The following is a 13,069-nucleotide window of genomic DNA, read 5'->3' as shown; positions in this document are numbered from 1 at the left end:
TTTTTGTGCTCTTCTAAATGTATTTCAAGTTTTTTCCAAAACAAGACCTTAGGAACTCCCAGGTTCAAGCACACCTCTGGGCGTGGCATTCAGGCTTGGGTATCCATTCATCAACACTAAACCCATGGGTAGAAGATGGGACAAAGCAGGACCCCTCCTGCATGGCATGAGTCCTTCGCTGATTTCAAAGGTGGCGGCAGGAGGGGCCAATGTGGAAAACACACTAGACTTTTCCTTTGGATCTGGGCTGTGGTAAGAAGTGCCTGCTAGGACCATCTTTTCCCTCACTCTTCCCCTCCAGTTTCTGAAGATATAGCAGAAAATAATCTTCTTTGAAGATACTGGATATTTCCAAAAAACAAAAGCACAGGTTTCCAAGGCATTGTGCTTTCAGATATTCTGGGAGAAAGAAAAACACAATTTTGTTAATACAGATTAACTGTGACTTGGTAACCACAATAAAGAGCAAATTTCAGAGTTAAGACTCCTTCAACAAAATAGATTAAATAGTTTAGATCTTCAAATCCTGTTTAAAATTCATTTTTATTTTTTGTATTAGAACAGACTACTAGCCACCTGACTTTTGTGCCTTGCTTCCTATTTGATAATTATGAATATATAACTGAAAACTTACAAATGGAACACCAAGCCTTATAAAGCAATTTCACACGTAAGATACAATTCAGTCCCCACAGGTTTGCTGTTAGACAGGAAACACGCTAAGAAAGGCCCACCCCCTTGCACCCGCTTTGCATCACCATAAGAAAAAGCTGATGGAAATACACCAAGTTTGGAATCTAACGCTTCCACTGCTTATCAGTGCTGGGTTCTGCCTATGAGTAACTTGCATTTTTTTTCTCCATAAAATTAGGTCTTTTACCTTTGGTATCTTATCCTTCTAGATCTCTCTATAGGCTTGGCTTGATCTTTAAGATGGTGTTCTTGGACAACGAAATTAAGCATATGTCCCATTTGCATTATTGTGTAAAATTCATTTTTAATATTACTCCCCCAATATAAAAAATTTTTTTTGTCACTCAACATTTTCTATCCTGTAATTCTTGGGATACACACAACCCTGTCCTAACCAGGCATTCACCCTTCCAAGCATGTCTCCATCCATTAGACTTGTAAATACCATCCTCCTCTCTCCCCGCAGCGCCAAAGTTCCTCTCAAACACAGGCAAATGCAAAAAGAATTTTTGAGTGACAAGACACGATCCGCAAAGTCAGCCCAAGGGCAGTGTGCAGCCCTGCCTCACCTGGGTTTAGTTCAGTTGTCGGATGAGCTGATTGATGCGTTCACCTCGATAACCAGGTGAGCCCATCTCCTTGAGGAAGCCTACTCTATTCTTGGTCGCATGACGGGCCACTGAGAGCTGGAAAGGGCATAAGAACCCTGAGATCACCTGGAAGTTCTTCCCCGGGAAGGCAATTTCATGAATGAGGTCTTCCAAGCAAATGACACCAAACTTCCCTAAGAGACACAAGGGCAGTTTCCCTTATTTAACATTTCCCCAGCATATACTGAGAGGCTCTTGTATGTCAGAGCGGGGCACTCTGGAAGGTTCTTGGGACCTCAAGAGGCATATAACCTCATGCTAGCTGGTGCGGCTTAATGGACGGAGTGCCAGCCTGCAAACCAAAAGGTTGCCTGTTTGATTCCCAGTCAGGGCACAAGCCTGGGTTGCAGGCCAGGTCCCCAGGTGGAAGGTGTGCGAGAGGCAACTGATGTTTATCTCTCATACACTGCTGTTTCTCTTCCTGTGTTTCTCCCTCCCTTCCTTCCTCTAAAAGAAGATAAACAAAAATCTTTAAGAAAAAAAAAAGTATTACCTGGACCCCATACCAGGTTCCCCAAAGATCCCTGCTTTTTACCAACACTGACCCCTAAGATGCAACACTTACCCAGGTGCTCCTCAATCACTGTGTTGTCTGTCAAAGGGATGACTTTATTTTTGATCTTGGCTTGTCCACGTTTCAAGATGAGTTCCCGGACAGACTTCAGATTTGGAAATCTATTCAAGGCAGGAAAAAGGACAGCCTTAGCTATCTCCTGACATGCTGCATTACACTGGCCACTCAGTCCTGCAGCCCGGTTGAGGAAGAGAGTCTTTCAACTACCCCTTCCCCTCACCACGAAATGCCCTGGATTCACACCGCAGCTGGGATGCTAGGGGAAACACAATGAAGAGGGAAAAAACCAGAGTGGCCCTGACTATGTAATTAGAAATTAAAATTTATGGACATAAATGTTACCAGGCAAAAATAAGCCCTGGCTTATAGTCTAGGATGTGGGCCTTAGCTGACCCTCTACTCAAGATGGTACAAGAATTGGAAATTAAATTCAAGCCTTTGTTAGGTTTTAATATTCGAAGGAGTACTACTCTTACACAAGCACTGCTCCTACTTCTGCTTCAAGACTCCAAGAATTAGTATTACCCTACTCATCTTACTCAGCCTCGGCCTACGCAGGAACAGGCCCCGCCACGGTCCCGTTCATGGCACACTACCAGCAGCACTGACATCTCCTGCTCTACCTGCCCCAGAGTCCAAGGTTCCCAAGGCTAGCCATTGATTTCTGGTGACTGCGGTCACAGCGAAGTGTTCTCTCAACCCAGCAACAAGAGGCTGGGAGAACAGTGCCCCGTGCATCCTAATGTTCTCCACATGCTCAAATATAATATCAAACATGAATCCACACACACAAAAAGGCTTACCCCCAGGTCACATAAGGTTCCACTATACGCAGCGTTTTTATGGTTTGGGGGGTCACTTTGAAAAAGACACCACTGAAAATCTTCTTCAGGCGAAGCCTTGCAATAGTCCTCTGTACCATTATACTCACTCCATTAATCCTGAAATGAACAGCAGAGGTAGTCAGGCTCTGTTCCATTTATGTCAGCCCAACAAGCGCCTATGCAATGTGTGTCACTACTGGACATCCAGAGAATAGGACACAGACTGTGCCTTACAGCGTCAGCTGAACAGGAGGCAGCTAAGTAAACAGATCATTTCTACACAATGTGGAACAGTGTCTGAGGTGCTAAGGGAACACAGAGGTAGTCCCTGAATTTGTGGCGTGTTGGTGTAGGGGACGTAGGGCCATGTGTGTTAAGCTAAGGAAGCTGGACTTGCTTCTGTGGACAGTAAAAGTTTTGGGAAATTTTAAGTAAAAAAGACATCATCAGATTTCTTTTTGGGCACAGAAGACAGAATTTAGAGTGTGGCAGCAGAGGCAGGGAAACAGAGCTAATGCAATAGCCCAGGGAAGAGACTATGGACAGTGGTAGGAAGGAGGGCTCAGAAGTAGTCAAAACCCACAGGTTTCTGGTTTGGGTGATTGGGTAGGGTCGATAGGAAGAGGCAGAACTGTATGTGTGGGTAGGAGTGGGTAAGGAAAACACCATAAATGTGTAAAAAGCTTTTCATTTTACTCTCCCTAGCACTGAATATGCTCTATTCACTGGACTTTGGTTCAGTTCCTAGAAAGATGCCTTGTTTCCCCCACTTCAGGACTTTCCGCATCTACACTCGAAAGCCTTTTCCAGACGCTGGTGAACTCCTTACACGTTTGCAGGCCTCAGCTTTAAGTTCCTGCTTTAGAAGAGTGTCCTTGCCCTGGCTGCTGTGGCTCAGTGGACTGAGTGCCAGCTTGCAAACCAAAGGGTCGCTTGTTTGATTCCCAGTCAGGGCACCTGCCTGGGTTGTAGGCCAGGTCCCCAGTGGGGGTGTATGTGAGGCAACTACACACTGATGTTTGCCTCCCTTTTTCTTCCTCCCTTCCCCTCTCTAAAAAAACATTAACAACAAAAAAAAAATTTCCTCAAGAAGTACACATATTGCCCCTCTAATCCAGCACTTGACCCTCATAGTACTTAATGTATTTTCTCTCTCTTTTTTTTTAAGATTTTATTTATTTTTAGACAGGGGGAAGGGAGGGAGAAAGACAGGAAGAGAAACATCAATGTGTGGTTGCCTCTCACATGCCCCCCAATCCAGGCATGTGCCCTGACTGGGACTCGAACCAGCGACCCTTCACTTAGCAAACTAGCACTCAATCCACTGAGCCACACAAGCCAGGGCCACTTAGTGTATTTTCATGTCTATTTGCCTAAGATCAGTCTCCTTAACCTCCAAGACAAAATCTATGCTGAGCTCAACCCTGAATTCCTAGCACAACTTGCCGTGGTGGTTTAAGGCCTATTATCTCATCTCCCTAGAAAGGGGTCTAAAGCTGAATCGAGAGTCTGCCCCAACCACCTACCTTTGGATGCGTACAACAAAGGCCAAGGAATGTTCATCTGGCACTTCCAAACCATGAGGTTTCACTTCCAGTCGTCTGAGGCGCACCTTATCACGCTGTTGCCGCCAGGCATCGTGTAGGAACCATTCCAGTCGCTTAAACTTGATATCTTTTCCTTTCCTCTGCTACAGAGAAGGCAGACCATCACCACTATTTTCTGTCTCCAATCATCTCTACTTCCACAACAATAATTCATTAGTCTAGTAATAGAGCTTATTTCCCTCTATGTTCTGCAGAGTGGAGCAAACAAACTCCTTTATTCTTATACAAAAAATGAGATGCCCAGGTAAAGATGTAGTTGTGAAAACGTGGGAACTACCGGGGAAAGTCTCTGATAAATACATTTGTTCATATGCTGTTAGCTAATGTTTATCAACAAACGTTTATGGAACCTAATATTTAAGCATCATAAAGTACAAAACAAGCAGGAGTTTGTTCTGTTCCCTGCCTTCAAAATATGTTATTTATCCAAAAACACTCAGCAAATAGCAAAACTGGCACACTTATAAAAACCTGTTTTCTTCCAGCTACACAAGTATACCTGGTCTCTCAAATCACTTGGCATGAACCTGGATGGTGCAAGCTCCATCCCATGTTTTCCATAACAAACTATTCCAGTGTTTTGCCCAAAGAAAGTGTTTGATAAATATTTGCTAAATGAAGATATGAACCATTTATTTGTACAATGGAACCAATGTGGGTGGGTGGGGAGACTAAATCTAGTACAACCCAAGCTGGATAAAAATCACCAAATACAAATTCTGATGCCACCCTCCTGGTTCCCCACCATTACCTCTTTCCTTGCCAAAAGTGCCTGCTTTGCCTGGGTGGCTTTGAGGGCCTGGTAAGCCTTCCTTTTTTTCAGGAGATTTTCTGGAACCAAAGGGATCTTTTTTCTTTGCCTGACACAGAAAATTGAGATAGCGACAATATTTAGGAAACGAATCTTCAATGAATTTCCAAACCACTTCCTAGGCTTCGGGAAACATTACTGTCTTCAAATTTCTAGGAACTGAGACTCTTCTGAAAGCTGTGGTTTCTGACTCCAGTCCTCAAATGGATCCCTAATGTTCCCTCGGCCCCAAAGCCTTAAAAAATCATGAACCCTTTAGGCACTGTTCGTCGTATTGTCAATGCAGTTTTTACTGACACAGCCTTTTATAAACACTCTCAACAATGACATCTTAGTATAACGCTGTGAAGATAGCGATAGGGGGTGGGAGTGAAAGTAGGGGGTAGGGGAGGGGACGGTGTAGACCCATCTGCAGCGGGAATACCGAAGTCAGCCTGGGCAACTCCGGCACGCACCAGCCCCGCGTCCTGGAAGCCAATCCTCATCCTTCCTTGTAATCCGAATTTGACGATGACCCCCTCTGTCCGCCCCACCCCCCAACCCGACGGGTCCTCACCCTTCACCTCCCACCTTCTGTAATCTGGAGTCCTTTCTATTCTCTCCCTTCATTCCGTAAGTATCCTTGTTTTTCGCCACCGAGAAATAAATATCGTGGATGGCACTGGATGTTCAAGGACCCACGCCAGACATTCAAAGTCCCAAATACTCACTCTCCCTCCGCCATTGTCGCGACGCTGGGGCTACTGCGCAGGCGCAGTCATCACGTGGGGACGCGAGGAACCACTCTATATTTACTCGACCATAGAGGCGTCCTTTCCAGCTCACAGCTCGGATACCGAGCGCCCTCTTAGCAATAGCGAACTGCTGAGGTCTTGCTAAGTCCAATTCCTGCCGAGGATTGCACAAAGCTTTCTTCACACTGCTTCTAAGTATTCTAGAGCTCTATAACCTTCACATCTAGCCCTTTTCATTTAAGTTATATTCTCCTCCTGCTGGTGACTGGACTGTAAACAATGAAAAGCTTCCCACACTGCACCCACGACTTCCGGTGGAGGGTGTGCTCCGCTCCTCCCCCTTCCGCTGAGCTGCAGGACTCCAGAAGGGTAGACAGCTCTGGAATGCCTTTGGCCTTCTCGCTCGCTGCGGGGAGAGCTGGGGCCCGCGGCTTTGGCTTTCCTGTGTCGGCAGAGGTGTTGTGGACGACTTAGGGCTGTAGAATGCAGCTCTGATTCTGTCTGTCCAGCTCCAACAGTGAGCCCTCGCTTTGTATCTTCGTTTCCTTTATAAAATGAGTATAATAATGAACCTTATCTAATAGCGTTACGAAGGTTATATGAGTTATTTTGTATAAATCGCTTAGCACAAAGTCTGACGGTAAGCAGTCGACACTATGTTAGTTATCGGTGCTGGACCGAAAACTAGAAATTCCTCCTTGTCATCTCAGAACATTCCCACTTACCACCTGGAATATGCTTATTTATCTCTTCGTCTTTGTAAAGCAACGAAAAATAACTCAAATCCTGTCTTTTCTGAAAACTTCCAGAGGATGGCGTGTGTGCATCGATGTGCATAGGAGGCACCTGAGGATCTTGTTAAAACGCAGATTTTTATTCAGGACGGGGTGGGGGATTCAGGTAGATGGCATTTTTAACATGCTGCAAAGTGATGGGGGCTTCAGTCTAGACTGCATTTTGACAAGCAAGGTTCGGGTAGTCTCATTCTCTGAATTCCTTCAGCACATTATTATTATTATTTTTTTTTACATTTTTCATTTCCCCTCATGACACTAGAAAGGCAGAGACCATGCCTGCTTTGCTCACCTCTGATTCAAACAGTCTAGCCCAGGTATCTTAATTTTGACACTATTGGCATTTTGGGCCAGATAATTGTTATGGGTGCTATGCTTTGCACTGTAGGATGTTTAGCTGCATCCCAAACTTCCACCCACTATAAACCAGTAGCATCCCCATGCCAGTTGTGACAAAAATGTCTCCAGGCATTGCCAAGTATCTAACACAGTGTATTTAGCCTAAGAGTCTAAGGCAATGTTATTATTTGACAGTCAGCACTTATAGATTGCCACAGAATTTACCCTGTACTGTTTGGCTTATTTTTTCCCCCTAATTAGATTGGGTGCTCTGAAGGCAGGGAACTTGTATTCTAATTCCCTGAATCTTCTACAGCACCCATCAGGGCAGTGGACACCTGTGGGGGCATCATATTGGTATGTGCTATGTAACTAGCGCAACCAGAAAGATAGTGCCACTCACAGAGCTCATTACCTGATGAATAAATATCAAGGACAATACAAACTTTAGGGTCACAGACTGCGATGAGAGGCTTACTCTCACTCAAATCTCACCATATGTTTTAGTTTGTAAAAGGCCAAAAACAGGAGGGTCACCTAACAGAAATAAGTCAGTATTTTCTAATTTCCCCTGTCTACAGATAAGACGTAGGTTCTGTGGTACTGACAACCTTGGAAGAGGAGGAATTTCAGGGATATCAACAATATTCCTGGCCGCAAAGACTTTAGAGGCCAGGATTCAGAAAAGGTTTTCCAGTGCCAGCAGATGGCGCTAGGAGAGTACTTATTCTAAGGGCCTGAGACATTGTTCCGCCGGATTGATCAGAGAAAAACGGATACGGCCCTCTTTAACCAAAAATTGTTCACTAATTGAACGTGTCTACTCAGCTTTTGCCATGTGCTCAAACTGTAGGTGATATACATGTTTTTGTTTGTTTGTTTTTTCAAAGTGAGGTTACTTAATGAGAATGTGGCATGGGCATTTACAGCCTCAAAAATCTTACTCTTTTTAGCTTGTCCTCAGAGGCCTCTGTTCTCTTGACCACTTCAATTGTCCATCGCTAGGGAATGATTAAATTATGGAAAACTATGCAATTATATGCAGTGAGGTAGGTCTTCAAAATCTCAATGGCAGATGTTTTTTCGTTTTTTGGCATGCTGACATCCATTCCCATTTCCTAACAGTATCCCATTCTCTTGTGGACTGGTCTCTCCCTTATCCCGTACATTCTTGTGGAACTGGAGTACCAAACCCACGTGCTTGCCCTCCATAGGGGAGCTGAAAGTATCTCTGGGAGATCTGTTCCAGTCCTCACACCTGCCCAGTGGGAGGGGCATAAGACCCTAAACTTTTCCCCTTTGGTATTGAATCTTGAGCAATGATGATGGAAGAAATGTAGGTTTGGGGCAAAACTTAAGAATCTCCACCTATGAGGGAGACCGCCTGGAATTTCCTTGTTCCTCTCCTTCTCTTGCCTGGTGCTTTTTCAAACTTCCCTTCAATCTTAATCCTTCCTATGAAACTCCTTTATGCTAGTTAACCAGATCTGTTTCTGTTGCTTGCAACAAAAGAATCTGGACTATAATATTTGCAACATTTGGAAAATAACCTGTATTGTATTGTGTTTCAAAAAGCAAGATACAAAGTATGTCTAAGAGAGTGGTCATAGTTGTTATTGTTGTTTCTCACTGTAGATGTATTTGCATGTAACAGTTTTGTGAGGATATATGAGCCCTGGTTTAGTGGATTGTGGTCTAGTGGATTTAGTGGATTGAGTGCTGGCCTCTGAATGAAAGGGTCACTGGTTTGATTCCCAGTCAGGGCACATGCCTAGGATGCGGGCCAGGTCCTCAGTTGGAAGTGTGTGAGAGGCAACCACACATTGACATTTCTCTCCTCTTTCTCCCTCCTTTCCCTTCTCTCTAGAAATAAATTAAATATTTTTTTAAAAATAAGAAAGTGTAGATGGGTGTTATTTTTGGAAAATGGGAGTTGGGCCTGGAATGGGAGCAAGATTTACATTTTGTGGTATGCCTTTTCTTTATCGCATGTTTTTTTAGTTTAACAGAAAAGCTCTCTAGGTTCTTGTGATTTGCCTGTTTTAGAAACTACTTGACTATATATTTTTTTAAATATTTTTTATTGATTATGCTGTTACAGGTGTCACAATTTTTACCCTTTTGCCATCCTCTGCCTGCTACCCCTCTCTCCTTCCCTGCAGTATTCCCCTCCCTTAGTTCATATCCATGGGTTGTGCATATAAGTTCTTTGGCTACTCCATTTCCTATACTATTCTTAACCTCCCCCTGTCTGTTCTGTACCTACCAGTTTGTACTTCTTAATCCTTGCACATTTTCCCCCTTTCTCCCCCTTTTCCCTCCCAGCTGATAACCCCCCAAATGAACTCCATATCTATGATTCTGTTCCTGTTCTGCTTGTTTGTTTAGTTTGTTTTTTAGATTCAGTTGTTGATAGTGTACATTTGTTGCCATTTTAATGTTCATAGTTTTGATCTTTTTCTTATATAGTTCCTTTTAACATTTCATATAATAATGGGCTTGGTGATGATGAACTCCTTTAGTTTTACCTTGTCTCAGAAGCACTTTACCTGCCCTTCAATTCTAAATAATAGCTTTGCTGGATAGAGTAAGCTAGGTGGTAGGTCCTTGCTTTTCATCACTTTGAATAGTTCTTGCCAGTCCCTTCTAGTCTGTAAAGTATCTTTTGAGAATCAGTTGACAGTCTTATGGGAATTCCTTTGTAGGTAACTCTGCTTTCCTCTTGCTGCTTTTAAGATTCTCTCTTTATCTTTAACCTTTGGCATTTTAGTTATGATGTGTCTTTGTGTGGTCCTCTTTGGGTCCAACCTGTTTGGGACTCTGTTTCCTGGCCTTATATATCTATTTCCTTCACCAAATTAGGGAAGTTTTCTTTCATTATTTTTTCAAATAAGCTTTCAAATTCTTGCTCTTCCTCTTCTCCTTCTGGCACCTCTATGCTTTGGATGTTGGTTCATTTGGAGATGTTCTAGAGGCTCCTTATACTGTCCTTGTTTTTTTATTCTTTTTTTCTTCTTGCTGTTCTGGTTGAATCCTTTTTTACTTCCTCATGTTCCAAACCATTGATTTGCATCTCGGCTTCATCCCCTCCACTGTTGATTCCCTGAGGATTTTTCTTTTTTTCATTTAATGCAACCTTCATTTCTGCCTGGGTCTTTTCCAGGCTGTTGCAGTACCCAGTGATTTCTTTCAGCATCCTGATAACCAGTGTTTTGAACTCTGCACCTGATAGGTTGCTTATCTCCATTTCATTTAGTTCTTTTCCTGCAGTTCGGTTCTGTTCTTTCATTTGGCCCATATTTCTTTGTCTCCTCAATTTGGCAGCCGCCCTGTTTGTTTCTGTGTATTAGGTAGAGCTGCTTCAACTCCCTGCCTTAGCAGCATGGCCTAGTGTAGAAAAGGCACCTGTCAATTGTGAGGGGTGGAGCCTTAGGCAGTCATCAGGGCAGGGCAGCCCATGTCACCGCTCTGTGGCTCTGTGGGGGGCGGAGAGGGCCCAGAGAGGGGACCGTGCAGGTGCCTGGGCTCTGGAGATTGCCTGGGAGGAAGCTGTCTCCCCGCACTCACCCCCTTGCCGGTCACTTCACTTTCCCCTCTTCTCCCCGTGTGCCACTTGTGCCCTTCCAGCCGTGGCCCTGGTGCTGAGTCCCAGAGCGGGTGGGTCTGCGTGAGTCCCAAGTCCTTGTGGGCCCTTTAAGAGGAGTCTCTTGAGAGTCCCACAGTTTCTTCCTCCACTCCAAACCACACTGGTTTTTACAGCCACGAGTTATGGGGACTTATCTTCCTGGCGCTGGAACCCTGGATTGGGTGGTCTGGTGTTGGGGGTGGGATCATTCGCTCCCGAGGTGTCCCTCCCGATTTTTATCCATCCCATGTGAATGTGCCTCCACCTCTCCTACCTGTCTGGATAAATGTGGCCTCTTTAAATCCTTGGTTGTTGGATTTCCATCCAGCTCGATTTTCTGATGAATCTGGGTGAAATTTATTTTGTAGCCTAGTTGTAATTTTTGCTGTAGTTGTCCGTGGTAGTAGTGAAGCATGTCTACTTATACCTCCATCTTGGCCCTTTGACTATGTTTAAGACTCCTTGCAGGGCCAGCATTTTGTGGTTCTCTGAATTGAGCCCAGGGCCCCTTGGCTGACACAGCCCACAATAAGTTATGTCAGTATTCCCTGCATTTCGGGATTATTTGGAACCCTACTCTTTTTTCACTTGAGATAATTGAGCAGTGCCTTCTCAGTAAAGCAAGACCACTACACCCAACACACCCGAGATGGGCTCCCTCTGTAGTTTCCTATCTGCCCCTACACCTTTCTTGGATGACAACCCTTCTGGCAGCCTACGTTGTTTGGTTCAAAGCTTTCTTTGTTGCTTCCTCATGGAGTGACACGGGTAACCGGGCAGTACGTGGGAAACATAGCAGGTCCCGGAATAACAATGTGTCGTCGTTAACATTGATGAGAGGCTGTAGGAACTTAACTCTCGTTTATATCAATTAGCTTGTGGTAAAATTGGTTTTGTTACAGGTTGTTTCGCCGTAGTTTCAAGAACCTATCAATGACCTTACGTGAGGACTTACAGTGTGAGAGCAGCCAGGTTAGCCTGGAGTTGGAGAAGAGAACATGGGTAACAACTTTTGATCTTGAAAAACAAGCATGAGGGAGCAAAAGTGGGGGGGAGAAAGAGAACAGGTGAAGGGCAGCAGCCTTTTGAGAGTCAGGAGTAGACATAGGAAAGCGAGGGTAGGAAGGAGATGGTGTGCTGTATGTAAAACCAAAAACGAAACCGGAAAAACATAAACCTCTTCTGAATTATTTCAGGTATAATGGAACATTAGCTTTCTCTACCTTCCATATTTCTTCAGCAACACCTCATTTTTACACTCTTAAGAAATGGAGGGTCAGGACAAGTCTTCCTACTTTACTGGGGAGGAAGCTGAGGCTGAGAGTGACTTGCCTGAAAATGTCTGATTATGTGTTAGGTGAAGTACTGGCACCGGTTTCGAGTCTGCTACCAAAGGCACTTTCTACCCACCCCCTTGTACCGCTTTCCTTGACTTTAAGGAAAAAGATTTTTTTTTCCAGAAGGATCTTCTTGCCTTTGCAAGTGTTGTCAAAGGCCAGATTACAGCGCTTGCCTATGAGGTATACAGATTAGGGTTTCTCAGAAACGCCTTTCACCAGTAGCAGCGTAGACACAGGCTATTCATATAACAGAATCCGCTTTATGCTACAAATGTGCCTCTACCACTTGTGTATACTGAACCAGGTTTCTCCACATATTTAACACTATAATTACAAAATTCATTTACCTTCATTCCTGCAGAAAGTATTTTTTCCCCCTCCAATAAAACCTAGGAAACTGTACTAAGAACCACAGCATGGAAATACAGTTTGTAGCCCTCAACCAAGTGGCAGTCCTATAGAAGTGTGGCTCCAGTTTCTTGTCTCTGGAACTCATCAGCTCCCAAATGTGATGTAGTTATTTGCTTGTTTTCTCTCAAGATTGTGAGCTCCTTGAAAAGAGACATCATACCCGAATTACACACATGTCCCCAGTGTCTAGTACAGTGCCTGTGGACTGCTCACAGGGTTGGTGGTTAATGCTCTCCACATTCAGCTGGGTCCCCTGGGGTCCTCACTCTGGAGCAGAACCAGAGCCAGAGCCAGAGCCAGAGCCAGAGCCTGGGCCTGGGCTTAGTCCCCTGAGGACAGCAAAGCTAGATCCGTTCGAGTGATGCTGTTCAGTGATCCCCAGATGGCGGTGTTTGTTTCTTTTTCTTTCTCTTTACCCCCAAGACCCCACTGACTACTTTCTCCACATCAGGGAGTACTAGGGCCCTTCTCCTGAAACAAGGCCTCCCACGTACAGGGCTGAGGGCTTTGACCATCCTCAGAGAAGATGCCTGGTCTCCCCCCTGGGCCTGCCCCTGGGAAAGAGACCAATCCTAACTAAGCAGCCAGGTGACCTTCCTTGTAACTCTTCATTCATGCCTCCCGCCCCCCGCATTGCAAAGGGCCTGAAAAGGGACAAGAATGTCAT

At 44.6% G+C, this 13,069-nt stretch overlaps 1 protein-coding gene across 1 annotated transcript; it reads right to left on the bottom strand.

The window, feature by feature from the left end:
* On the bottom strand, positions 1-6,211 carry RPL7L1 (ribosomal protein L7 like 1). Its single transcript, XM_054569370.1, has 7 exons — positions 5,870-6,211; positions 5,100-5,208; positions 4,268-4,431; positions 2,721-2,858; positions 1,909-2,018; positions 1,263-1,477; positions 1-399 (listed from the first exon to the last, which is right to left on the bottom strand). The coding sequence occupies exons 1-6, from the start codon at positions 5,881-5,883 to the stop codon at positions 1,269-1,271; spliced, it is 744 nt and encodes a 247-aa protein (XP_054425345.1). The 5' UTR covers positions 5,884-6,211; the 3' UTR covers positions 1-399; positions 1,263-1,268.
* Between the last annotated feature and the right edge of the window lie 6,858 nt (positions 6,212-13,069).

Source organism: Pteronotus mesoamericanus, unplaced genomic scaffold, assembly GCF_021234165.1.
Source record: "Pteronotus mesoamericanus isolate MK-2021 breed Mesoamerican mustached bat unplaced genomic scaffold, CSHL_Meso_final contig_20, whole genome shotgun sequence".
Taxonomy (NCBI): domain Eukaryota; kingdom Metazoa; phylum Chordata; class Mammalia; order Chiroptera; family Mormoopidae; genus Pteronotus; species Pteronotus mesoamericanus.
The sequence above is the reverse complement of the archived record's forward strand: the minus strand, read 5'-3'. Positions and strand labels throughout refer to the sequence as shown.